The sequence below is a fragment of the Sus scrofa genome, chromosome 18 (genome assembly GCF_054392235.1).
Source record: "Sus scrofa isolate SSC_HxYL_T2T_F1_AM1 chromosome 18, Sscrofa_HxYL_maternal_Yorkshire_Landrace_v2.0, whole genome shotgun sequence".
In the NCBI taxonomy this organism is placed as follows: Eukaryota; Metazoa; Chordata; class Mammalia; order Artiodactyla; family Suidae; genus Sus; species Sus scrofa.
This window is the reverse complement of record NC_139400.1, coordinates 9,478,429-9,505,098: the sequence shown is the minus strand read 5'-3', so window position 1 is coordinate 9,505,098 and position 26,670 is coordinate 9,478,429. Positions and strand designations below refer to the sequence as shown.

At 51.8% G+C, this 26,670-nt stretch overlaps 2 protein-coding genes and 1 long non-coding RNA gene across 15 annotated transcripts in view; 1 reads left to right on the top strand and 2 right to left on the bottom strand.

Moving 5' to 3' along the window:
* The window catches only part of ESYT2 (extended synaptotagmin 2), a 78,131-nt gene extending 76,943 nt beyond the window's left edge, over positions 1 to 1,188 (bottom strand). For all 4 annotated transcript variants that reach the window (XM_021079028.2, XM_021079029.2, XM_085005018.1 and 1 more), the window contains exon 1: positions 812 to 1,188. In XM_021079028.2, coding sequence (XP_020934687.1) covers positions 812 to 1,123 — 312 coding nt within the window. In that variant the 5' untranslated portion in view covers positions 1,124 to 1,188. The remainder of the gene's footprint in view (positions 1 to 811) is intronic.
* Positions 1,189 to 1,447: 259 nt separating this feature from the next.
* On the bottom strand, positions 1,448 to 12,304 carry LOC146394848 (uncharacterized). Its single transcript, XR_014833384.1, has 3 exons — positions 11,447 to 12,304; positions 4,171 to 4,230; positions 1,448 to 2,454 (listed from the first exon to the last, which is right to left on the bottom strand). It is a non-coding gene; the product is annotated as an uncharacterized LOC146394848 (long non-coding RNA).
* A 26-nt stretch (positions 12,305 to 12,330) lies between these two features.
* DYNC2I1 (dynein 2 intermediate chain 1) overlaps positions 12,331 to 26,670 on the top strand; it is a 46,899-nt gene continuing 32,559 nt past the window's right edge. For 6 of the 10 annotated variants that reach the window (XR_014833376.1, XR_014833378.1, XR_014833379.1 and 3 more), the window contains exons 1-5: positions 12,331 to 12,517; positions 20,720 to 20,773; positions 21,382 to 21,784; positions 23,203 to 23,291; positions 25,230 to 25,535. Coding sequence is in view for 4 of the 10 variants with exons in the window: in XM_021079026.2 (XP_020934685.1) it covers positions 12,503 to 12,517; positions 20,720 to 20,773; positions 21,382 to 21,784; positions 23,203 to 23,291; positions 25,230 to 25,535 (867 nt within the window). In the remaining 6 variants the exon portion in view is untranslated. The remainder of the gene's footprint in view (positions 12,518 to 20,719; positions 20,774 to 21,381; positions 21,785 to 23,202; positions 23,292 to 25,229; positions 25,536 to 26,670) is intronic. The other 4 variants (XR_014833377.1, XR_014833380.1, XM_021079027.2 and 1 more) reach the window with 1 other exon arrangement.

The following is a 26,670-nucleotide window of genomic DNA, read 5'->3' as shown; positions in this document are numbered from 1 at the left end:
TACTCAGCTTATGATGTTACTTCCAAAGTGGCGAAACAAACCTCCAATTATCAGGACACCAACAAACGTTCTGGGGGACCCTCACTGCCCTTGGAGTGTGTCAAAAACAACCGAGAAACAGCTGAGACTTCTCAGGAAAGGAGGAAAACGCTCTCCCCGCCCCCACGGTCGGCCGCCTGTTCTGCAGGGGAGATGGGACACCGTCCAGCACCGCGCAGGGAGGCCGGCCGCCCCAGCTCACATTCCAGAGGCGGGAGTCGCGGCCACCGCACAGGGAGGCCTGGCGACGTGGCCAAAGCAGGACAGCGCAGAGCGCGCCTCACCTGTGCGGCCCTGCTCGGAACCCGTGCGGTGGAGGGTTCGCAGGCCAAGAGTGACCGGGCGGGTGGGCCGGGCGACGGGGCCAGGACCTCTGATTTACACAGCGCTCGGGTCCGACGCGGGCGCCCACCCAGGCGGGGGAGTTGCTGGTGGGCAGGTGGGCGGGGCCGGGGCTTCCGGGCATCCCCGAGCCGGGCGGGGTAGCGGCGGGAGGGGACCCTTAACCAGGGAGCAGTCTTGATGGGGCCGGACCCCGACCAGGCGGGGGTCAGGGTCGGGGTCGCGGCGGGCAAGCGGGATCAGGGCCCAGGTCCCGGCAGGCAGGGACCTCTGACCAGGCAGGCAGGCAGAGTCGGGGTCAGGTTCGGAGTCGCAGCGGGCGGGGACCCGTGACCAGGCACAAGGGCCGGGTCGGGGTCAGGGTCAAGGTCGGGGACCGCTGACCCGGCGGACGCGCGGGGTCAGCTTGGGGTCCGCCGCGCCCACTCACCCAGGCCGGCAGGTCGCAGGCGCGCACTCCCAGGCGCACGGCGCGCTCCTCGTCCTCCAGCAGCGCCAGCGCGCGGCACAGGCGGGTGGCCTTGAGGCCGCGGCTCCGGCGGCACCACACGAGCAGCCCGAGCGCCAGCAGCACCCAGCTGAAGCTCAGGCCCAGGTAGCCCAGCGCGTACACCGGCAGCAGCAGCGCGAAGCTGCGCGCCAGCTGCGCCAGCAGCCCCGTCACGTCCACGCTCAGCGCCGCGCCGGGTGGCTCGGCCCCGGCGGCGCCGGCCTCGGGGCCTGGAGCGCGGGGGCCACTCATCGCCGAGCCGTGCAGTGCTCCGACCGCTCCCGGCAGAAGAGCCGCTGCCCGCGCGCCAGCGCCCCTCTGAGGGGACGGCGCCACCGCCCTGCCCTCCCGCGCTTCCGCCCGCGGCGCCGTACGACGTCAGCACGCAGGGCGGGGGCTCCACTGCGGCGGCCGGGCGTGGCCCCAGGCCTGGGTGCGGCCCAACGCCTGGTGGAAGACACCAAAGTGTGACGTCCTCCCAAAGGGCGGGGGAGCACCGCCTAGGCGGGCGGGGCGGGGCTGGTGTGGCGTCCTCGCGCCGGTGGGCGGGGCGGGCGGGGCCTGCGTGAACTTTACCGCAGGGGGTGGTCCGGGGCGCCCCTGAGGCGAGGAGGGCGGGGCCTGCGTGTGCGTCACCGCAAGGGGCGGGGCCTGCGTGGAAGTCCCGGCGCCGAAGAGCCTCAGGCCTCCGAGGGGGGCAACCCAGGGTGGGGTCTGCGGCTGCGGAGGATCAGCGCCGGGGCGTCCTGGGAGTGGGGGGCCTCCCTTCGCTCCGTCACCTGGGCCGCCTTCGTGCAGGGCTGGTGAGGGCGCAGTACACGCTCCCGAGTTTGCACAGCACTTGCCAAGTTTAAGACGTTTCTTCTCGAGGTACTTCCAGGGTGTTAGAATTTTCCGAGTGGTCCGGTGGTGCGGCGCCGTAAAGCCCGGGGTGACCGGGCCAGTCATGCTGACCGCCCGCCACGTAAAGACATTTTTCTCCCGGAAACCTTGCAGCTGTCCTGGCGGTATGAAAAGCTTGCGGGATGCGCCCCCGTGTGCGCGCGGGGAGCGGGAACTGGCCTGGGCCGCCTGGACGTGCAGGATGCTGTCTGTACAGAGTTTCTCCTAGGAGTGCTCACCCCCTGCCCGCGATTTCTGAGAAGCACAGGCTGCTCTGGGTCGCTTTGTTTTCCATTAAACTCAAGCATGGTAACTCCTGTTTGCTTTGTAGTCTCCTTGAAGTCATCACTTGCAGAGGACAGCCTAGGTAGTTGTTTTTCGGCATATTCAGTGAGTTCCAAGAATACTTTAATTCAACTTAAAACAATAGGGCTAGTTCCCCCGCCCCGCCCCCCGTAGTCTTCAAATCTTTATGTTATTGGCAGCCTTGAATGATCACCTTTAGGAGGGGCAGGGACTCTTTAGAGAAATATAGCCTGCTTATATGTTTTTAAGTTCTTGGTGGGCATGTTCATGTCTTATCGGCCCTTCCCTGTCATGTCGTAGGGATTCTGGAATAGCGATAACTAGGCAGTAGTTGCAGAGGCAGAGACTCGGCCATATTCGGGACAACACAGTGATATCCCACAGACCTCTTCGCCCTGCAGATGGGACAGTAAAAGCCGGTGAGAAGCAGAGCGCTACCAGCTAGGGACCAACTGCAGTCACAGCCTGTTAGACGCAGCCAATAGAAGACTTGCTGCTCCCACGCACTTTTTGGATGGGGGGAGGCATTTGCACGCATTAGTAAGTTGGCCAAAGGCTCATTAATCAACTAGTCTTCAGGAGTTCCCGGGTCGTGGGTGCAGTGAAAATGAATCCGAGTAGGAACCATGAGGTTGCAGCTTTGATCCCTGGCCTCTCGCAGTGGGTTGAGGATCCAGCGTTGCTGTGTAGGTCGCTGACACAGCTCAAGTCTGGCGTTGCTGTGGCTCTGGTCGGTGGCTATAGCACCTATGAGACCCCTAGCCTGGGAACCTCCATATGCCATGGGAGCAGCCCTAAAGAGACCCCCCCCAAAAAAATCAGCTAGTCTTTAAATCCATGAGGGCAGAAATGTATTTATAATGGCCATCATTACATCTTCAAGCTAGCACAGTGCCTGGCCCTGCAGGTACTGCATGAATAAACAGTACCTCCCCTCCCCTCCCCTGTGAATCTGTATATAATTATGTACACATATGTGTGTGTGTGACCGCGGAGATATATATAGACTATGTATCTCATAAACGTTGCTCTAGGGCCTGAAACACTCAGTTTTGGGCCAGGGCAGTAAACCTCAAACAAGGGAAGGAATGGTTTTCTTTGTCTTGCTCTTCCCCCAATTGCCTTATGGAAGCTGTGTGTATGTAAAGGAGTCTCACCCCTTTTCCTACACAACAGCTTAAAGATCTAACGCTGCCCTTCATTCACGACCAAGTTACAAACTCAAAATAAGCATGAGCTTTTCTTGTCTTGTCTAAAGAGCTCTGGAATCACATCCTGCAGATACAGACGTGGGTGAACACACGCCGCATGAGAAATCCTGCATGTCTGCTAAAGCATGTGACGTGGAGGCCTAAGGATGTAAACATAGGGAAGATACAGGCCCCTGTTGGGCACCCACCCATCAGTCTCCTGCCTCCGCTGCCCATGGGAGCCCACCAGGCTGCTGGCCACTGGCCAGCAGGGCAGTACCATTGCATTCTGCACTGAGTCTAACAGCAGGCTCAGACCATAGGGTTGTTGTGTGTGTGTGTGTGTGTGTGTGTGTGTCTTTTTGCTTTTTTTAGGGCTGCACCTGCAGCATATGGAGGTTCCCAGCCTAGGGATCTAATCAGAGCTGTTGCCACTGGCCCATGCCAGAGCCACAGCAACACCAGATCCGAGCCGCGTCTGCAACCTACATCACAGCCCACGGCAATGCCGGATCCTTAACCCACTGAGCGAGGCCAGGGATCCAACCTGCAACCTCACAGTTCCTAGTTGGATTCGTTTCCGCTGCTGCACAACGGGAACATCCATGCTCTTAGGTCTTGGCTGGCATTTTACTGTATGTGCCTGGCTCCTGTGACCTCATCATGTTGCCTCTTCCCTTACCTACAGTTCTCCAGGGGAAGGCTCTGCTTTCTCAGAGGAAAGAAGAGCAACACTGGGGGTTCTAGGGCGAGACTACGACACTTGAGCTCCTGCGGTCATCCTTTCTGGTTTTGGAGGGAAGCGTCTTCTGTTGAAGTCCAATCTCTTCTGCGTTTAGTTCTCCTCCCACCCAGGACTGGGCCTCATCAGTTAGCCCATCTTCCCCTCCCCTCTCCCTTCCCTCGTCCCCTCCCCAGCACCTCTCCACGGGCTTCCTTGCAGCAGGTGCAGTCTCCCTCTTCCTTTCACGCTGTTGTTGACTGAAAAAAAAAAAAATGCACAGCATGAGAGCTGTGAGTTAAGTTTTACTGGGGGCAAAAGAAAGACTGCAGCCCAAGAGACAGCCTCTCAGCCTCTCAGATCGCTCCAAGGGACAGCTCTGAAGGGGGGAGCACATAGGTGATTTTGGTGAAGGGGGCGTGGGCAGTCAGGCACCTATTTTGGCAGAAGGTTGCTGCCAGTCACGAGCAGCAGATGTCTCTGTTAATGATTTTAGTGCTTTTCCAGATAGGAGAAGATGTAAGAAATGGGCTCATAAAATTGTCTCCTGAAAAATGTCTAACTGGCTGAAGGCCTGTTCTGCCAGTTTTCCCAGAGCACAGAGCCCCTCCTTCCTGGTCTCTGCCCTGAAGGCCTCTCAGGGGGTGTTAAAAGGGCAGTGCCAGCAGCAGCTAGTGACCTCATCCTGGTAGAGGCAGGTGGTGAGTGACAATTTTCCATTGGCACTGCCAACCAGACTCATTTTGCCCAGACTCATGAGACCCCTATTCCTGTGTTTCTGAGATGCCCTTTTGGTGATAGAGCCACACGCTCTTTACCCAAGAAGGTCTGTGCTGTGCAGCTAGAGGGCTCAGAAAAAGCTTGGTCCTTTCGTGCTTGTCCAGATTATTACAGAATTTTCTGAGTTGATTGGTAGCCCTTCCATCTTGCCGACTTTGCAAGCTCCTTAGAGACCTTCCCTCTGCTGCACGGAGGAGAGAGTGGCAAGCCCACCACTAGTGACTGGTCAGCCGGTAAGACCAGCAAATAGACACATACACTGGCGATCGTGAGAGTCAGCTCTCTTCCAGTCAGTGATCTTATAATCACGGGACAGGGGAGGCTAGAAAGAGCCCTGAGGTGGTGGACTGGAATTGGAGGGAGCATAACTTGTCTTTTGATGAAAGTGTTCAGATAGACATATGGAGTGTTCCCAGATTGCGTTTCTAAATCCCACCCTCCAGTGAAAGGAGCCAGGGCTCTTTGGAGAAAGAGTTGACTTCAGGGCTAGAGAGGTGAAAGTATGAGTCTGGAATATTTCGTTGTGCTAGAAAGTGAGAAACGGCTCCAAGAATCACGCGGTGTCAAGGACTTGGAAGCAAAGACATGGGAAGCAAAGGGAGGGGTACCTGCTGATTAAATCGGGGATAATTTGAGGAGCAAAGTCAAGGACGATATTGGCAGATCACAGGGCAGTGAGTAAAGTAGGAACCCAGGAGTCCGTATTGATGCGGGTGAGCGAGTGAGTGACGTGCGCCTGCGGAGTGAAAGCTGGAGTCGGAGTTCCCGTCGTGGCGCAGGGGTTCACGAATCCGACTAGGAACCACGAGGCTGTGGGTTCGATCCCCGGCCTTGCTCAGTGGGTTAAGGACCCGGCATTGCCTTGAGCTGTGGTGTAGGTTGCAGATGCGGCTCGGATCCCGTGTTGCTGTGGCTGTGGTGTAGGCTGGCGGCTACAGCTCCGATGAGACCCCTAGCCTGGGAACCTCCATGTGCCGTGGGAGTGGCCCTAGAAAAGGCAAAAAGACAAAAAAAAAAAAAAAAAAGTGGAAATAGAAGATCCCCATTGAGCAGTCAGGTGGGGCTGGAGTGAGTTCTTGCTCGAGGCTAAGGATGGTAGGTGGAGGTTTTGTTTTGTTTTGTTTTGTTGAGATCCTATGTTTGGTTTTTATTTATTTTTTTTTTACATGTATGTATTCTTTTTTCTCATATTACATGTTCCATCAGAAGTGATTAGACAGAGTTCCCAGTGCTACACAGCAGGATCCCATTGCTAACCCAGAAGGCAACATTCTGTATCTATTTACCCCAAGCTTCCAGCCCCTCTCCTTCCCTCTTGGCAACCACAAATCTATTCTCCAAGCCCAGGATTTTCTTAGGTGGAGGATTTAATACCTGCTGGAGGGTTCTCATCGATCACAAAGGGACACATTGGCAGTGGTGAGCAGGGGGTGGTTGAGCAGGTTGGAGTTTTGAAGCCTGATTCCACAAGCCGAGGACGAGCAGAGCAGTGTTTCTGGGGCATCTCTGCCAGGAAGCTTGATCCAAGTGTGGCCAGGGGCTCAGTGGACAGACGCAGGGGTAGGAACCCCCAGTTGTTTTTTTTGTTTGTTTTGTCTTTTTTGCCATTTCTTGGGCCGCTCCCTCGTCATATGGAGGTTCCCAGGCTAGGGGTCTAATCGGAGCTGTAGCCACCAGCCTATGCCAGAGCCACAGCAACGCAGGATCTGAGCCATGTCTGCAACCTATACCACAACTCACGGCAACGCTGGATCCTTAACCCACTGAGCAAGGGCAGGGATCGAACCTGCAACCTCATGGTTCCTAGTCGGATTTGTTAACCACTGTACCACGACGGGAACTCCCCCCCTGTTTTCTTACTGAGCAACTGTTGTCAATAAAAAAATGTTGCCTGTTAACAAAGGATGTTGCTGCCTACAGCCCTGATGATGAGCCCCTGTGGGAACTCAGCGCTGCAGCCACCCCCGAAGGTGCATCCTGAGGGGGTTCAAGACAGAGAAAAAGCAGGATTCTGGCCCGAGAGCTGAGGTGCAATCAAAGGAATGACTGCAGGGAGCCCCAACTTGTGCCTCTTCCCATGCATAGAAAAGCCCGAAGTTCCCTAACGTGAGATGTCTGGTTTTCTTTAATTAACAGCCTGGTCTTTGTTGCAGAAGCTCCTACAGATCCTGCCCCTGCCCCCAGCCCCTGACCTCTTCAGAGCATCCCTCAGAGCCACCTGAGAGGCTGCATCTGGGCTCAGGTCCTCAGTTTTGTCCACCAAATAAAATGGAATTCTCAGAGTTCCTATCGTGGCTCAGTGGTAACAAACCTGACTAGTATCCATGAGGATGCGGGTTCAGTCCCTGGCTTCGCTCAATGGGTCAGGGATCTGGTGTTACCATGAGCTGTGGTGCAGGTCACAGACGTGGCACAGATCCTGCATGGCCCATGGCTGTGGTGTAGGCTGGCAGCTGTAGCCCTGATAGGACTCCTAGCCTGGGAACTTCCATGTGCCGTGGGTGTGGCCCTAAAAAGACAACAACAACAAAAACAAACAAGACATGATTCTCAACTTTTAGGTTGTGCATTTTTGTCTTCAGACTTCACTGGGTCCTCTGCTCAGGCCTAGAAAGGCGACACGTGTTGGCTGAGCCGTGGTGGCCTTGGAGACCCTCAGCTGAGATCCTCTCCCGGGTTCACTGCCGCTGTAGGACTCGGGTTAGTCTCTGTGGGCTGCCAGTCAGGGGTCACCCTCAGCTCCCGCCACTGGCTCCCTCCTGACACGGCAGTTTGCTTCATCTCTGATGTGTCACCTCCTTTTAATGGCAGGTCCACTCAGAATAATCTTTTTTTTTTATTTTTACTTTTTTTTGCCTTTTCTAGGGCTGCTCCCGCAGCATATGGAGGTTTCCAGGCTAGGGGTCTCATCGGAGTTGTAGCCGCCGGCCTACACCACAGCCACAGCAACACGGGATCTGAGCCGTGTCTGCAATCTACACCACAGCTCACAGCAACACTGGATCCTTAACCCACTGAGCGAGGCCAGGGATCGAACTTGCAATCATGGTTCCTAATCGGATTCATTAACCCCTGAGCCACGATGGGAACTTCTGTGTTTTGTTTTTATCACCCCCTGGGCTGTCGTGGTTTATAGTCTAGGGAGGGAGGTGGGCATACATTTTTAAGGTACAGGGAAGAGGCTGGGGAGACTGCAACAAACCAGTCAAACATAGACAGGGCAGTAGAGGCTCCAGGGTGAGCAGTGATGAAGCTGATGGCGAGGAAGGAACTGGGATCCAGGCAGGGAAGCAGCCTGCGAAGAGGCGGCCAAGCCTCCTCCTTAGTTTCTGGGTTTCGAGTTCTCCACCTACCCACCATTCAGCCTGCAACCTCAGCCTTCTCTTTTCATGTTCCTGACCCATCACTGCCCAATCTGATGCTTTAAATCTTTACATCATGTCTGGGAGGCACTTTACACATTGGCCCTGGCCCCCTTTCCAGGCTTACTTCCTACCATCCCACCTGCTACGTGCCTCACCCTCATGGTGTGCAGTAAACCTGCTCTGCCCAGTGTGGAACCCACTTGCACATGGGGCTCAAGCCCTGGAAACATGGCCAGTCTGAACTGAGATGTGCTATCAGTATAAAATACATACTAGATTTTGAGAATAGTATAAAAATATAAAACAACTCAATATTTTAAATACATTTTATTAAATTTGGTTTCATCTGTACCTTTTTCTTTTTATGGCCACACCCATAGCATGTGGAAGTTCCTACACCAGGGATGTAATCTAAGCGGCAGGGAGTTGCCACTGTGGTTCAGCAGGCTATGCACCCAACTAGTATCCAGGAGGATTTGGGTTTGATCCCTGGCCTTGCTCAGTGGGTTAAGATCTGGTATTGTCATGAGCTGTGGTGTAGGTTGCAGATGCAGCTCAGATCTGGCGTTGCTGTGGCTGCAGTATAGGCTGGTAACTGGAGCTCCAATTCGACCCTTAGCCTGGGAACTTCCATATGCTGCAGGTGTGGTCCTAAAAAGAAAAAAAAAAAAAAAAGGAGAAAAATCTAAGTGGCAGCTGGGGCAACACCAAATCCTGAACCCACTGTATTCAGCCAGGGATCAAAACCTTGCCTCCACAGTAACCCAAGCTGCTGAGTCAGATTCTTAACCCATGGCGGGAACACCTCTTTTTAATTTTTAAAATGGGGCTACTAGATGATTTATCACCTCTGTGGCTTGCATTATATTTCTACTGGGTAGCACTGTTAGAGATACCACTAGCCCTAGTGGACACTAGTACATTTTCCAAGCCCTCCAGACCCCTCCCTCTGGACTTGCACTCATATCTGTTTTCTCCTAAGATGTTCTCTGTGGGTCTCTCTGCCTGGTGGGTCATTTGTGCTTCAAGATCCACCTGAAATGAGGCCCTTCCTAACCTCATTTCTTTCTTCCAGGTAAACTTTGTCACTTCCTCACTCACTGCATTTTCTGAGTAGCACTTACGCTTTCACATTATTTAATAATGGTTTGCAATGGTTGGCAATTGTGAGCTACTAGAGGTCCAGGACATGTTTTTTTTTAACTGTCTCCAGCATTGTCACTTCCCGCATGATCAAATGAACTTAGTGAGTAATCTATTGAATAATGATGATAGATGTATCACAAGATGAAATGTGATTGGCAAATAAGTTATTTTGAAAATAATTGTTTTAAGAAATCTGAGGCGTTCCCGTTGTGGCTCAGCGGTTAATGGACCTGACTAGCATCCATGAGGACGCAGGTTCCATCCCTGGCCTTGCTCAGTGCGTTAAGAATCCGGTGTTGCTGTGAGCTTTGGTGTAGGTCGAAGGCACGGCTCAGATCCTGTGTTGCTGTGGCCGTGGTGTAGGCTGGCAGCTACAGCTCTGATTCGACCCCTAGACTGGGGGTCGCACGCAGGTGTGGCGCTCAAGAGACCAAAAAAAAAAAAAAAAAAAGTTTGAGGAAATATTGTTTAACTTCCTCTATTGACATTTATTCGGCAAATACGGTGGGGATGGTGAGAAAGAGGAGACAGCATTTGCAGAGCTCTGTGAATATGGTGTTTTGGGGAGATTCGAAATCACATCATTCTGTTTGGTGAACGAGGGCACCTGGTGTGAGCCTCGGGGAGACAGAGCAGGGCATGAGGGGAGTCACCTGCTGGACTGCTGGCTGCGGTGGACGATGGATTGGTAGCAGCTGGAGTGGAAAGCCAAACAGTCAAGACACAATGATCTTGACAGGAATTTGGGATGGGCACTTGGGAGGGGAGAGGGCAGGGTTCAAGGGCCAAGCCCAGGTCGTTCTTGCAGCATGCGTGTGCCTGACCTGACTTCATACTGTGGCTGAGGTCTTGAACCTCACAGACAACGACCTGAAGCTTTTCCAGCAACAGCTGTCTTCTCGGCCAACAGAGTGACACAGAGAATAAACTTTGGCATCAGACTACCCACCAACCTAACTGTGAGTTTAGGCAACTGGGCTAATCTGTCTGGTCCTCAGACTTCTCATCTGAAAAACAGGAGCATATCCATCTCCAAGGGACGCTATGAGAATTAAGTGAATTGCCAAGTAGGTTTCCGTTGGGTACCTCTTTGGGGGCAGTCCCTCACTGAATCCTAGCTATCACTGCAATGACCTTGCTGTGCTCCTTTGCCAGTACCGTTCTTCCCAAGTGCTGCTGAGTGAAAATGAAAACGGTGGTGGTGGAACGTCCGAAACCAGAGCACAGTTAAATATACAAGGCTGATTGGGAGTTCCCGTTGTGGTGCAGTGGTTAACGAATCCAACTAGGAACCATGAGGTTGCGGGTTCGATCCCTGGCCTCACTCCGTCGGTGAAGGATCCGGCGTTGCCGTGGGCTGTGGTGTAGGTCGAAGATGAGGCTCAGATGCCACGTGGCTGTGGCTGTGGCATAGGCCAGCAGCTACAGCTCCCATTAGACCCCTAGGCTAGGAACCCCCATATGCTCCGGGTGTGGCCCTAGAAAAGACAAATAGTCAAAAATAAATAAAATAAAGTGCTAATCATTATTTAAAAAAAAAAAAGGCTGATTGGATCTTGATTAATTTCTCTAAGGCAAGGAGCTGAGGAAATGACTTTTATATTCAGCACAAAGTAGACAGATCCATAAACTGTAAACTGGCTCCTAATCGCACATGACTCAAAAACACAATGTCTGGAAAATAAATTGTGTGTCTAGAGGAAAACCATGATGTCAAAAGCACAGACCCCAGGAATTCCCTTGTGGCAAAGCAGGTTAAGGAGCCCTGTTGTCACAACAGCTTCCTCGTTGCTGTGGCGCCAGTTCCATTCCTGGCCTGAGGAACTGCCACAGCCTGGGGCGGGGCCAAGAAACAAAACAAAACAAAACCAAGCCCAAAACGAAAAAAAACACAGACCCCCCTAATGATACACTCACCCATATGTCTTAGCACAGGATCTGAACACCTTCTTTCTCTCTCTCAACGGTAAGTGGAATCTTTTCTAAGCAACATTTGCAGACTAAACAAACACGAAACAGTTTGCAGAACCAGAGGTAAATGTCAGTTTTAACGTGCATCCCTGGAGTGGGACCCACACTTCTCCAGTCCTGCATATTTAAGTTTGGCTTTTACTTTAAGCGTCAAATAAAACAGTTGGGGTAAAATAAACCTGAGATGCAGAATGTGTCTTAATACTAAACTCACAGTTAGGTTGGTGGGTAGTCTGATGCCAAAGTTTATTCTCTGTGTCACTCTGTTGGCCGAGAAGACAGCTGTTGCTGGAAAAGCTTCAGGTCGTTGTCTGTGAGGTTCAAGACCTCAGCCACAGTATGAAGTCAGGTCAGGCACACGCATGCTGCAATGTGTATTAATACTTAATACTTTATTAAGACACATTCTGCATCTCAGCGGAATGTGAGGCAGCCCCTTTGCGGTCCTGTTTGGGAAAATGCGGCCCTGAAATGACAGGTTGTCGCGCGGGCATGGGACAGAGTTTACAGTTGTGAACGCTTCTTCTGTCCCTTGAGGCGTCTATGGCCTCTCGTCTCTTGCTCTGTATAAAAACTGAGTCTTTCAAAGATTGCGTTTTCAAAAACTTTTCGATTCCTGCCAATCCTGCAGAGTGTGTCCCATCAAACGACGGCACAGGGAAAGCTCCCTAAGCTGCCTGCCCGAAGTCTGAGCTCAGCTCCCTCTTCCAAAGGCACTTTGGCAGGTTGAGGAGCCGCCGGCCCTTGCAGCCGTGCCTGTTTCCCCTTTGCAGCTCCGGTCCTGCCGGCGGACCCGCCTCGCAGGCCTTTGGGCCTCCGACCGGGCGGAAGAACCCAGCCCTCGAACCAAATATCCCACCCGGCTGGAGGGCGGGAGTCCGGCCGGAACTGCCTTCTTCCGAGACCCCTCCCTCTGGGCAGGGAGCAGATCCCAATCGGTGGTCACTCGGCGCTCCTCTGCTCTGGTCTGCCGGTTTCTAGGAGGCGAGGACGGGCAGGCGCAGTGGGGGCGGCCTCGGGGCACGCCGGGCCGGTGGTGCTCGGCGCTCCGCTGCCCCGCCTGTCGGTTGCTAGGAGGCGGGGAGGCGCAGGCGCAGCGGGGACGGCCGCGGGGCCCGCGGGGCGGGCGGTCGCAAGAGTTCCGTTGCCCCGCCTGCCGGTTGCTAGGAGGCGGGACGCCTGCTGGGAGGAGGGTGCGGGCGTCCGGCGGTCTCTTTCCGGAGCCTGGCCGGGCCGAGGGCAGCGCGGCCGCCCGGGCCTGCAGGCGGCGATGGAGCCGGGAAAGGTGGGTGCGTGCGGACACCGCGCGGGGAGGCTCGTGCCCGCCAGTACCGCCCCTTCCTCGCCGTCGGAGGGCGCCCCAGGCCCGGGGCTAGAGTTCTAGCTGCGCGGTGCTACCGTGGCAAAGTTACCGACGTGTCTTATTTCTTACCGAATAAAATGGGACGGTACGAGTGGGACTGGATGAAGTTCAATACATAAAAGTGCCCAGAGCTGTGTTATTAACTCAGTAACTTATTTGTCGTTCTTCTGCTGTCTGGATTCCCGCTAACAAATGAGAAATTTTGTTTGCGTATTTTTCATCCTATCTTCCTATTTTTTTCCTCTATCATTCGCTTTTATGATGTTAATAACGTCGATTAGAAAGTTAGTGCCTTTTGGAGTTCCCGTCGTGGCACAGGGGTTAACGCATCCGCCTAGGAACCATGAGGTTGAGGGTTCGATCCCTGGCCTTGCTCAGTGGGTGAAGGATCCGGCGTTGCCGTGAGCTGTGGTGTAGGCCGGTGGCTACAGCTCCGATTGGACCCCTAGCCTGGGAACCTCCATATGCCGCAGGAGCGGCCCTAGAAAAGGCAAAAAGACAAAAAAAAAAAAGAAAGAAAGTTAGTGCCCTGGCTGCCCTCCATTTGAAGCATGCCAACTTCCTGACCCCTGTCATCTACACTGTTCCCTTCCATTTTCATACGTTATACCCTAACTTTTCTATGATTGTTTATAGAATGTTTTAAAAGTGTTAACCAATATTTTAACAATGGAGACCTGATTGAAATAAAATATTTGGCGTTTGTTATGAGTGCGGTCCAGGAGAAAGTTCCAGAAGCGCTTGGACTGTGTTCCCCTGACTGCAAAGTAGGGGAGGCTCATAAAGGCAAAAAATTGCAAGGTTACAGTTGGCTACATGCGCTGTTTGTCATTTATAATTGGAGCCGATCAGAAGTGAGGGTGCTTGTTAAGCAAGGCTTGGTTGCTGTCCTTGCAGCTGGCAGGTGCTGCTTTGATGGCTGGTGGTGTCCTTGGGTATGGTGCAGTTCCAGGAAAGTTCTCGGTGGTGCAGGGACAGGAATGAGACCAGATCCTCAAAGCCACTCCTTTTGTTTGCTTGAAGTGGGCTCCTCCTTTATAAGGTCCGAGTGTCATCAGTTATCATATGGTCACTGCAGAGATAAGCAGTGTGATTGGACCAAGGAAGGAAATGCATTCTTGTAGCTGAAAGAAGCATGTGAGCATGTATAGACCTATGTACACACATGTAAGTAGGATGGATGTGTTTGTCTTTAGATTATCCTTGGAAGAAAATGAACTTCTCTTTTTTCGTTTGTTTACGGCCGCACCTGTGGCATTTGAAAGTTCCTAGCCTAGGGGTCGAATCAGAGCCACAGCTGCCAGCCTATGCCACAGCAATGCTAGATCTGCACCCCGGCTCACGGCAACACCTGATCCTTATCCCACTGAGCGAGGCCGGGGATTGAACCCACGTTCTCATGGTTACTAGTTGGATTTGTTAGCGCTGAGCCACGATGGGAACTCCTCCTCTTCTTCTTTTTTTTTGTCGTTTTGCTATTTCTTGGGCCGCTCCCGCGGCATATGGAGGTTCCCAGGCTAGGGGTCGAATCGGAGCTGTAGCCACACGGCCTACACCACAGCCACAGCAACGCGGGATCCGAGCTGCGTCTGCAACCTACACCGCAGCTCACGGCAACGCTGGATCGTTAATCCACTGAGCAAGGGCAGGGACCGAACCTGCAACCTCATGGTTCCTAGTCGGATTCGTTAACCACTGTGCCACGATGGGAACTCCGAACTCCTCCTCTTCTAATTGCTGTGTCCCAGCAGTTTGCTGTGAGCTGCTGCCATCTGTTTCCAGAAAGGCTGAATGTTTTAGAGTAAGTGCATGGATGCTCCAGGGGCTGCTCCTCACCCACCCACTGGTGGGGTCTCTTGCACAAAGAGACTCGGCGCCTGGAAGGCAGCCCCTTTGCGGTCCTGTTTGGGAAAATGCGGCCCTGAAATGACAGGTTGTCGGGCGGGCATGGGACAGAGTTTACAGTTGTGAACCTTCTTCTGTCCCTTGAGGCGTCTATGGCCTCACAGCCCAGGAGTGTCTTTCTCGGGGCCTGAGAAATGGGATCCTCAGGCAGGATGGGGCCTTGGCCTCCCACTCTCGTCAGCAAGGTGGAATCCTGACCTGGACCTGGGTGGTGGCTAGCTTGCAGACAGAGGTGGCCTGGCCCCGCTGGCACTGACCCCCCCCCCCCCGGCGATTTTCCCCTTCCCTGGCTCTGACTCTTTCGTGGCCCAGCCACCCTGGCTCTGATGGGAACGGGGGCTCAGCCCTCCCCTGCTGGCGGCCACATTTGTCTGTGACCCTTCCCCGTGGTGGACCTGCAGCTGAGTCTGGAGGACTCCCTGGAGGTCAGCCTCCCTTCTGCAGACCGACTGCGTGCTGCGAGCTTAGGCCTCCTGGCCGCAGCATCCCCCAGCTGCAGCCAGAGGCCAACATTTGTCACCTGGAGTATCGGAGACTGCCTGGCTGTGAACACAGGGGTGAGGGCAGGGAGGAAGCTCTGGCGAAACCAGGAATCCTGGTTGCTTCCTGTCCACCCCATCCCCTCCGGCAGCGTCACTGTGGCTGTGGAAGGAACTTCACTCATGCAGGCAAATAGAAAGCAGAATGAAGGGCAATAGGCTGCACTGCATGCTTGGTTCCTGAGGAATAGAATTCGATAATTTAAAACATTTCTAGGGAAGTTCTCTTGTGGCACAGTGGGTTAAGGACCCAGTGATGCCACAGCTGTGGCACAGGTTGCATCTGAGGTGCAATTTTGATGTTTTGATCCCTGACCTGTGGACTCCACATGCTGCAGGTACAGCCAAAAAAAAAAAAAAAAAGAAATTCTAGTGTAAGGGATAATTAAAAAATTAAGACACCAAAAGGAAAATTGTCTCAACCCTAAAGCTCTGTGTGAACCATCCTTCCCCTCTCATGGTCTTTTAGCAAATGTGCCAGTCGGTATGTTACCCTCTAGACGGACGGCCTCTGTGGCCCTATACTTCGGGGAACGATTGCTGATGCGGGAACCCCACCCTGATCTGAACCAGACCCCCGGGTTGGGCCAGGGGCGCTGCAGACACAGGGAGGAGATAGGAGAGTCTGGCCAAGGCTGTGGGTGGTGGTGGGACTGGACAGGCGGGTGAACGCAGGACACCTGTTAGGAGAAAGAGTAGGACTCGGTCAGAGATGGTTATCTGGTCTAAGCATGGATGGCGGCCACCTGCCATTGGGACCAGGGGGCTGAGGTGCCGGGAGACTGATCCTTCGTGTCCCCAGGGTCATGGAGCAGTGATGGCTGTTTTCACACGGTTTGTGGACCCAACAGCTTCGCTCTTGTAGGTGTTCATTCACTTGAGCCCGGTTCAGGGACAGGCCGCTTTGGCTGGGGCAGGGCTGGGCGTGGAGGCAGGGGAGTTGGCTGGGGTGGTGGCACTTGCTGGTGGGGCACCTCGAGAGCCTGGGGCTGTCAGCCTGGGGCGGGGGGTGTGCAGGCAGGCCAGGGGGTTTGGTTGGGGGGGATCCACTCCAAATAGGAAACGGGACCAGAGGGGCTGCTGCCTAGAGATGCTTGGCCCGATGGTGGCCCTGAGAGTGAGGCCATGGCTTTACTGCCTCTGTCTGGCTCAAGAATAAACAAGGTGACTCCTGATGGAGGAACAGGTGAAACCTTCAGCTTAGGGATGTGAGCTCTGCGGTGGAAGGACTGGTCTGCGGGCTCTGCCTCCTGGGGACCAAGAGGTGCCTCCAGACCGGCCCGCTTGGGGCTGGGCCTGGGGTCTGACACCCCTGTGTCCCGGGATCTTTCTCCTAGACCCCCATGGATTTCAGGATGAGGTACAAGCCTTGCACTGACAGAAGGGGGTGAAGTCAGTTTAACCCACTCTTTTCTAGAGGCAGGTGGAGGGCCTTTGTTGTGTGGGTTCTTGCTGTGAGTCCAGCTGAGGGCGTTGTTCTAGAAGGTGCTGGGCAGCAGCAGACTTGTGAGCTGTGAGATGTGCGTGTGTGTGGGTGTGTGTGTTGGGGGACACGGCGTGGGACACTCCCTGGTGCCGTGGCGCTGAGCGCAGCAGACACGCACCCGGGACTGAGTCCAAGTTCACCTGTTGATGGACGGAGCCCACCTGGAGGCGGGAGGTTTTGCTGTTCAGGCAGCTCGCCTGGGGTTTCCTTTTGTTTTCAGGATGGGATTTGTTCCTCTCGCTGGAAGACACTGCCTCCTTGCTGGAGAGGGAACTTAATAGCCTTGTCTGCAGCTCCGCAGGGCAGGACCCTGGCCGTCAGAGGCCACGGCAGAGCTCCTGGTCTGAAGAGCCGTGGTTGTGAGCATGTGGGGCGTATGTGGAATTTCTGGGGACATGTGTGACATGAGGAGCTCTGGGTCATTTTATAGCTTAAAACGTTTGAAAGGAAAAAAAAAGGAAAGAAAAGCTTCAGTAAGGCCCAAAGCTAGGGTTTTGTTGTTGAAAACGTAAGATGCAGATGGAAAATTCTGGGGTCTCGGTTGATCTCTTGCCTTTGGGTTTTGTCTGTCTGTTTGTTTACTTTATGGGCACAAGTAATGTAATTACAATCAATAAGAGCCCCGCTCTGATTGGTTTTCCAGTGTGCTCACCCCTCGCCTTCCTGCAAGCACGTCCCTTGTGGAGCTGCTGCTGCCACCTGCCTCTGCTCTGCCTGCAGCACACACTTCCCCTGGCTTTGGATCTCTTGTTTGCAGAGGGCATAAATTAAACCTCTTTAAAGAGCCGTTGGGAGTTCCCGTCGTGGCTCAGTGGTTAACGAATCTGACTAGGAACCGTGAGGTTGCCGGTTCGATCCCTGGCCTTGCTCAGTGGGTTATGGATCCCGAGTTGCCTTGAGCTGTGGTGTAGGTCGCAGGTGCAGCTCCGATTCGACCCCTAGCCTGGGAACCTCCATATGCCGTGGGAGCAGCCCTAAAAAGACAAAAAAAGAAAAAGAAAAAGCTGTTAACTGAGAGAGAGAAAGCTTTTAAGTTCCACCGCTGTAAGATACAGTGACGCTAACTGCCACTGACAATCTTTGTATCTTACTGTGGACCCGTTTTGGTTGTTTTGGTTGGTTGGTTGTTTTGTTTTGCTCGCTTTTTTGGGCCGCACCCGAGGCATATGGAGGTTCCCAGACTAGGGGTCGAATCAGAGCTGTAGCTGCCGGTCTACACCACTGCCACAGCCACGTGGGTTCCAAGTTGCATCTGCGACCCGCACCAGGGCTCATGGCAACGCCGGATCCCTGACCCACCGAGCGAGGCCAGGGATGGAGCTTGCATCTTCATGGGTACTAGGCTAATTCGTTTCCACTGTGCCACAACAGGAACTGCTGGACCCGTTTTTTTTTAAATGATCAATTTTTCAAAAAAAAAGAATAACGTTTTCTAGCGAGAGTAGAGCACTGGATATTTTGTGGTTATATTTTGGCTGGATTCTTGGCCCTGATTTCTGTTATTTATTTCTCCTTGGAGTGTTGATGAGCTGTCGTGAAGTGTCTTCTGCTTCCCTCATTTTCACATCACCAGGAAGATTTTTGGTGGCTCATCCATGAAAATGGTTTTGTTTTTCATTTGTACTGCTTTTGCTCAATATTTGCACTGCTGAATTCTCCTGTATTTGTGTCCTTTAGGCAGTGTTTCTCGGGAAGGGAAGGGGTCAGGATAGATTTCTCTTGTTCTCTATCAGAAGCCATCGCGGTTGGTTTTTATTGTCACCCAGCTGTGTCTTGTTCGAGGCCGGGGACTGTGTTGGCACCTGAAGAAGCACCTGCCAGGCCCAGATTCCTAGAGGAGTGGGTGCTGAGTCCATGGAGGGGAGGTGGGGCTGGGACAGAATGTTAGGAAGTAGCCAGGATCACTTTGTGGGTAATTGTTTTCGGTTTAATTTCAGTTTTATTTTACATTGGAGTATAGTTGATTTACAGTGTCGTGTTGGTTTCAGGTGTACAGCAAAGTGATTTAGTTATACAGGTAAATACATATCCATTCTTTTTTAGATTCTTTTCCCATATAAGTTATTACAGAGTACTGAGGAGAGTTCTCTGTGCTCTACCATAGGTCCTTGTTGATATATATTTTCTATTGGGTCATGTGTATATATTAAACTCCTAATTTATTCCTCCACTCCCCCTTTCCCCTTTGGCAACCATTCGTTTGTTCCGTAAATCTGTGAGTCTGTTTTTGTTTTATAAGTTCATTTGTATCATTTTTTTAGATTCCACATGTAAATGATAGCATGTGATATTTGTCTTTGACTTGTTTCTTTGTACAAGAATCTTTAGTTGCATCCATGTTGCTGCAAATGGCATTATTTCATTCTTTTTTATGGCTGAGTAATATTCCATTGCGTATATGCACCCCGTCGTCTTAATCCATGCGTCTATCAATGGACACCTAAGTTGCTTCCATGTCTTGGCCATTGTGAATAGTGCTGTTGTGAGCATTGGGATACACATGTCTTTTCAAATTATGGTTTTCTCCAGATCGATGCCCCAGGAGTGGGATTGCTGGATCATGTGGTAGCTCTCTTGTTAGTTTTCTGAGGAACCTATACTCTTTTCAGTAGTGGTTGCACCAATTTACACTCCCACCAGCAATGTAGGAGGGCTCTCTTTTCTCCACACCCTCTCCAGCATTTATTGTCTGTAGACTTTTTGATGATGGCCATTCTGGATAGTGTGAGTGATACCTCATAGTAGTCTTTTTTTTATTTTTTATTTTTTTTTAACTGTACAGCATGGAGACCAAGTTACACATACATGTATACATAATTTTTCCTCCCATTGTCATGTTGTGAGTATCTAGACATAGTTCCTAGTGCTACATAGCAGAATCTCATTGTAAATCCATTCCAAGAGCAATAGTTTGCATCTGTTAACCCCAAGCTCCTGATCCCTCCCACTCCCTACCCCTCTCCCCGGGCAACCACAAGCCTATTCTCCAAATCCGTGATTTTCTCTTCTGTGGACAGGTTCATTTGTGCTGTATCTTAGATTCCAGATATAAGTGATGTCATACGGTATTTGTCTTTCTCTTTCTGACTTATTTCACTCAGTATGAGACTCTCTAGTTCCATCCATGTTGCTGCAGATGGCATTATGTCATTCTTTTTTATGGCTGAGTAGTATTCCATTGTGTATATATACCACATTTTCCTAATCCAGTTATCTGTCGATGGACATTTGGATTGTTTCCATGTCCTGGCTGTTGTGAATAGTGCTGCAATGAACATGCGGGTGCATGTGTCTCTTTTAAGTAGAGTTTTGTCCGGATATATGCCCAGGAGTGGGATTGCTGGGTCATGTGGTAGTTCTGTGTATAGTTTTCAAAGGTACCGCTATACTGTTCTCCATAGCAGCTGTACCAGTTTACATTCCCACCAACAGTGCAGGCGGGGTTCCCTTTTCTCCACACCCCCTCCAGCACTTGTTATTTGTGGACTTCTGAATGATGGCCATTCTGACTGGTGTGAGGTGGTATCTCCTGGTAGTTTTGATGTGCATGTCTCTAATAATCAGGGATGCTGAGCATTGTTTCACGTGCCTGTGGGCCGTCTGTCCTCATAGTAGTCTTGGATTGCATTTCTGCAATGATGAGTGACGCTGAACATCTTTTCATGTGTTTTTGGGCCACCCGTGTGTCTTCTTTGGAGAAATGTCTGTTTTGCTCTTCTGCATTTGTGGGCAATTTTAAAAATCTTTTTTAAAATTTAAAAACCTTTTATTCCCGTAGATAGACAATAATTTCTGGCATATCAAGGACTAATTGCCATTGACTACACTGGCCTGATGAAAAAGCAGCTGACTAGAGCATTAAAAAAATAGATATTTTAGGAGTTCCTATCATGGCGCAGTGGAAACAAATTCTACTAGGAACCTTGAAGATGTGGGTTCGATCCCTGGCCTTGTTTAGTGGGTTAAAGATCCTGTGTTGCCCTGAGCTATGGTGTAGGTCACAGACACGGCTCGGATCTGGCATTGCCGTGGCTGTGGTGTAGGCCAGCATCTCTAGCTCCGATTCGACCCCTAGCCTGGGAACCTCCGTATGCCACGAGTGTAGCCCCAAAAAGGCCCCCCCCCAAAAAAAAGAAAAGATATTTTAAACTTAAAAAATTCTAACTTTATACTTTTTTTTTTTTTTTTTTTTAGAGGAGAACCAAAGATGATACTTGGAAAGCAGATGACCTCAGAAAACACCTTTGGGTAATAATGTATTTTAAAGATTTGGGGGAAAAAATTTGAGTTGGGGTCTGCTTAGACCCTGGGTGGTTATCTTGGGCGGGTTTACCTGATCCTCAGCTCTGCACAGTTCTGCTTATGTGTGGCTCAACTCAGAGTTGTTTTGACTCCGAGGTAAAGCCCTGTGGTGAATTGTTCCAGAACCTCCTGGGGTGGGGTTTCTGTCCCCGCCCAGCCCCGCCCAGCCTCCTTCCAGCTCAGCCAGGCTCCTGTTGGGGGTTCAGGGCTCAGGCTGTATGCATGTGCGCGTGTCCCTCAGGGTCTGATGGGCTGTGATCAAGACCCCCTGAGAGTTTATGATGAGGTTCCTTGTTCTTGAGGGGCCTGGCGGTTGGTGTCGCAGAGAGTGTAGGCATGGCCTCGGCTCTCTTTCTGTTCCTCCTGGTCCATGGGGCACTTGTGGTTTGATCTGCTAGCACAGCAGCTGTCCCTGTAAGTCTTGGGGCTGCCCCATCTGATCTACTTCTGGGGTCCCAGCGTCTGCATGCAGGCCTCTCCTGCTGGCGCCTTTTAGGGCCCTCGAGTGGGTGTGACCCTCAGGCTCAGAGACCTGCTCCCTCTCCCTCGTTTAGGCGGCGCAGTCAGCCAGCTCCAAGGACGAGAAGAAACACAGAGACAAGAAGCTGCCCAAGGAATCAGAAGCGGACCTCACAGACTACAAAGAGCACAAACCCAGGGACCCAGACCAGGACGCCAGGCACCGAGACAGGGTGTCTGGGAGGGATGGCCCTGCTCCCCGGGAGCACCCCCATGGGGACAGGGACAGGAGGAAGGACAGGGACAAGGCCAAGGAGAGACACCGGGAGCAGGAGGCCGAGAAGGCCCATGGCAGAGGGAAGGACCGCGAGAAGGAGAAGGAGCGAGAGCGCCGGGCTCGGCGGGAGGAGCTGAGGCAGGTGGCCGTGCACCACCACCTGCTGGGCCGCGAGGTGCGAGGGTGGCCGCCGCCCGACAGGCCGGAGCGCAGGCGGGCAGGTCCATGTCTCTCTCCATCTTTTTTCTTTTTTTTTTTTTTTTTGTCTTGTCTTTTTTGCCATTTCTTGGGCCACTCCTGCGGCACATGGAGGTTCCCAGGCTAGGGGTCCAATCGGAGCTGTAGCCACCGGCTTGTACCACAACCACAGCAACGTGGGATCCGAGCCGCGTCTGTGACCTACACCACAGCTCACGGCAACGCTGGATCCTTCACCCACGGAGCAAGGCCAGGGATCGAACCTGCAACCTCATGGTTCCTAGTTGGATTCGTGAACCCCTGCGCCACGACGGGAACTCCGCTGTCAGTCTTTATAAAGGTCTTGGCTTTGGCCACGACATCAGAGGCCCTGGGTGTATGCATGTGAACATCTCACTGCTTAGTTTGGAGGTTTTTAAAACATTTCAGGGAATGAGAGGAGTGACAGCTCTGTCATTGGCTGGAGTTTTACTCTTGAAATATATTCTAGATTTATTGTCTCAATCCACACTAAATAAACAAAAATTACGCTCATTGATAAAAAAGAGTTCCTCCAGCGGCAGATTTGTTTTAAGCAATATTTAAATAATATTTGACCAAATTCCTAGGAATTCAATACATGTTTTTCCTTCCCCAAATAGAAGTATCTTCATTATTTTTTTATTATACAAAGAGTATATACTTCCTATAAAAAATGTAAACTAGCCAACATAAATGGAAAAGGAATATACTAGAAGAACCTGTAGTAACTCTCAGAATCCCACATTGTGGGCGTGAGGCCTCCGGGCCCCATCTGTGCTCCCCTCCTGCTGCGGGAGCTCAGGTTCCGGCCGTGTCCACCACGGGGCAGGGCTGGTCAACGCTGGTCAACGCGTTGTCACTAAGTGTAGCAGTGACCAGCTTACTGGCCACTGCCTCTTTCTAGGAGTATTATTTTGATTGTCGTGGTATTTTTTAATGAGTTTTCCAATTTTTCAGATCACTCATGTTTGATTGCTGCCTGGTCTTGTTTGTTCTTTTTTTTTTTTTTTTTGTCTTTTTGCCATTTCTTGGGCCACTTCTGCGGCACATGGAGGTTCCCAGGCTAGGGGTCCAATTGGAGCTGTAGCCCCCAGCCTACACCACAGCCACAGCAACGCAGGATCTGAGCCATGGCTGTGACCTATACCACAGCTCACGGCAACGCCGGATCCTAAACCCACTGAGCAAGGCAAGGGATCGAACCCGCAACCTCATGGTTCCTAGTCGGATTCGTGAACCCCTGCGCCAAGACGGGAACTCCAGGACCTTTCCATTCTTGAGGCTGGAGCATGTGTTTTACTCAGAGACTATGTTTGCATATATGTTGCTATGTAACATGTGCAGTAAAGGCTGCAGCAGGACCTTAGAATTTTAAAGTGCTGAAGTTGGGGAGTATTAAAAATACGTTTTATTTTTCTAGTAAGTAAAGCAAGAGTTGAAGAGAGGGACCTGAGAGACGAAGACTCTGAAAGAGGAGACGAGAGAGAAAGAAGATACCGGGAAAGAAAGGTAGGTGGGCAAGGGTGTGCCTGGCAGGGCAGGGCGTCAGCAGCCTTCCTGGAGACACTGCCAAGCAGGACTTGAGACCTAGGACGGTTCTCAGGCACTAAATTCTCACAGGCAAGCATGTGTCTCTGATTCCAGGAGTGACTCTTGGTTCTTTTGAAAAACTTAGAAAACACAAATCAACAATAAGGAAATAAAAACTGGTGCCCACCCGGAGATAGTTACTGAGCAAGTTTAATGTCCTACAGGTTTATGGGTAGGATACGTACATGGGAACTTTATTCTTTCTTTCTTTTTCTTTTTTTTTTTTTTTTTAGGGCCGCACCTGCGGCATATGGAAGCTTCCAGGCTAGAGGTTGAATTGGAGCTGCAGCTGCCGGCCTACACCACAGGCACAGCATTTCGGGATCCAAACCTGTCTCTGACCTACACCATAGCTCACAGCAACACCGGATCCTTAACCCACTGAGCGAGGCCAGGGATCAAACCCATATCCTCACGGATGCTAGTCAGGCTCGTTACCACTGAGCCGTGGTGGAAACTCTGGAAACATTTTTTCTTAGCTTGGATTTTTACTGTCTTATAACAGTAAAACTGTATTTTGCTGTTTTACAGCAGTATGACAGTAACTCATAGTTATGAATACATTTTGAACATTTTTTCTAAACTGTCCTTGCTCTCTCTATGATATTTTAGTGGCTGCGTAATGCAATATTCAGTGATATGGACATGTCATAGTTTTTGAGACACATCTGCTTTTTTTGGACGCTTAGTTGCTTCTAAATTCTTTTTTTTTTTTTTTTTTTTTGTCTTTTTGCCTTTGCTAGGAACACTCCCACGGCATATGGAGGTTCCCAGGCTAGGGGTCCAGTTGGAGCCGTAGCCACCGGCCTACACCACAGCCACAGCAACGCCAGATCCTTAACCCACTGAGCGAGGCCAGGGATCGAACCCGCAACCTCATGGTTCCCAGTCGGATTTGCTAACCACTGCGCCACCAAGGGAACTCCTAAATTCTTTTTTATTATAAAGACATTCATGGTATAACCTTCTTGCATTTATTTACAATCATTTCCTCATGATTAGTTTCTGGAAGTGACCTTGGGAGCTTAAGACACATACTCTATTTGCTGTACCTTAGAGCTGTAATTATTTATATCAGGCTACGATTCCACCTGTCCTAAGTAGCAACTGGGCATTATCACAATTTTTAATATTTGCTAATGTGATTCGCAAGAACAGGGCCTTTTGTAAAAGGGTTTACTGCTCTGTGTTTAGTTACTGTCATGTTACGTCTGCTCACCTCTCTGGTGGGGTGACTTGTTAATTAAGGGGTCCCTTAAAGGTGAACGCTCTGCTAGTCATCTAGGCTAGTTTTCTGTTTGCTCTTTGTTTTACTGTGGAGATTTACTTTTATAGGAAAGTTTAAAATCATGGCGTCGTCAGGGGCATCTTTTCTCATTTTGGTTGTTGCTGCGATGCTCGCGCAGCGGTCTCCCCGCCCCGGGGCTACGTGAGCAGTCACCTGGGCTTTGTTCTGGGTCCTCATAAGTTTTTAACGGTGGAATCCTCACTCCGCAGAGTTCAGCCCCTGTCTTGCCTGCTCAGAGCTCCCGACTACTCTGCTGGTCCACAGACTCGGCCTGCAATCTCCTTGCTCCAGCCTCTGCCTCCTGCCCCGCTGTTCTAACAATCCTCTCTCTCTACTCCAGCAGAGCTCAGCGCCTCCAGCTAAGGTTTCCTTGAGGTGTCAGGGAGAAACAGGGCCTGGCTGACCTGGCCTAGCAAGTCCCAGCAGTTCTCAGCCCAGGGGCCCATCGACCTCCGACCTCCAGCGGGTGGGTTGGGGAGGAGGCCGCAGCGGGCCAGGCAGTGGAGGCACCTGGGCCATAACCAGCTCCTGTTTCACGGCCTCATGTGTTTCCAATGTCCTGTTCAAAGCTGCAGTATGGTGACAGCAGAGACAACCCCCTCAAGTACTGGCTGTACAAGGAGGAAGACGAGCGACGACACAGGAAGCCGAAAGAGCCAGACCAAGGAAGGAAACATCATCACGAAAAAAGCAGCACACGGGAGAAAAGAGACAAGTACTCGAAGGAGAAAAGTCACTCGTTCTCTGACAAGGAGGGGGAAGACAGACACAAAGAAAAACGCCGTAAAGAAGGCTTTCACGTTGATGACGAGAAGCCCCGAGGCCACGTGGACAAGAAGGAGCCCAGGAGGAGGGAGGCCAAGGTGTGGTTTCAGGTGCATCCTTGCTCTCAGCCGCCCCAGCCCAGCTCCGGGGAGGGTACCACTGACCACGGCCAGGCCGGGCTGGGCGGGGCTTGCTGCCTACAGGCAGTGACCTGGGTGAAGATCAAGTTCAGGTCTGTGTCCCGTCGTCAGCGTGCAGAGGTTACTGACCGGGAAGGTGTCACGTGGGATCTTTGGATTAAGTCATTTTTATTATTATTATTATTTTTATTTTATTTTTGTCTTTTTGCCTTTTCTTGAGCTGCTCCCTCGACATATGGAGGTTCCCAGGCTAGGGGTCCAATTAGAGCTGTAGCCGCCGGCCTACACCACAGCCACAGCAACGCCAGATCTGAGCCCTGTCTGCGACCTACACCACAGCTCACGGCAACGCCGGATCCTTAACCCCCTGAGCAAGGCCAGGGATCGAACCCGTAACCTTGTGGTTCCTAGTCGGATTTGTTAACCACTGCACCACGCTGGGAAGTCCTAGGTCATATTTTTAACATGTATTCAGAAATCTAGCATAAACGTTTGACATTTAACCTTAAAAAAGGAAGCTGGTATTTTTTAAAGGGTGAACTGGCCCCTGTTTGTTCTATGTGCTCAGGACACAGCTGTGAACCAAAGAAAGGTTTTTGTTTTCATGGCCCTTGTATTCCGTTGCAGAAGCCCTGCAGAAAAGAAAGAAGCAAATGAGTTTGTAGTGTAATAATATCAGGAGTGACTGGCGAGCATCATGTGGTGAATGTTTTCTGTGCTTTCGAGGACTCAGAGGACCCTTCTCCTTAGTTACGGTTTTAGCCTGGTGGTAGGTGCACTTACTGCCAGGGTAACCGTGAGGTGCCCTGGGGAGAATTGTGCCAGGACGTCTGTTCCTGGAGATGAGTGCTCTTCCAAGCTATGGCTCACTCCCTCTCTATGCATTTTGTTTTGTTTTGTTTTTCTTTTTATGTCCGCCCCTGCGGCCTATGGACGATCCTGGCTAGAGGTCCAGTCGGAGATAGAGCTGAAGCCTACACCACAGCCACAGCCAGGCGGGATCCGAGCTGCACCTGCAACCTACACCACAGCTTGTGGGTTGGATCCTTAACCCACTGAGCAAGCCCAGGGATCGGACCCGCATCCTCATGGCGACTCTGTCGGG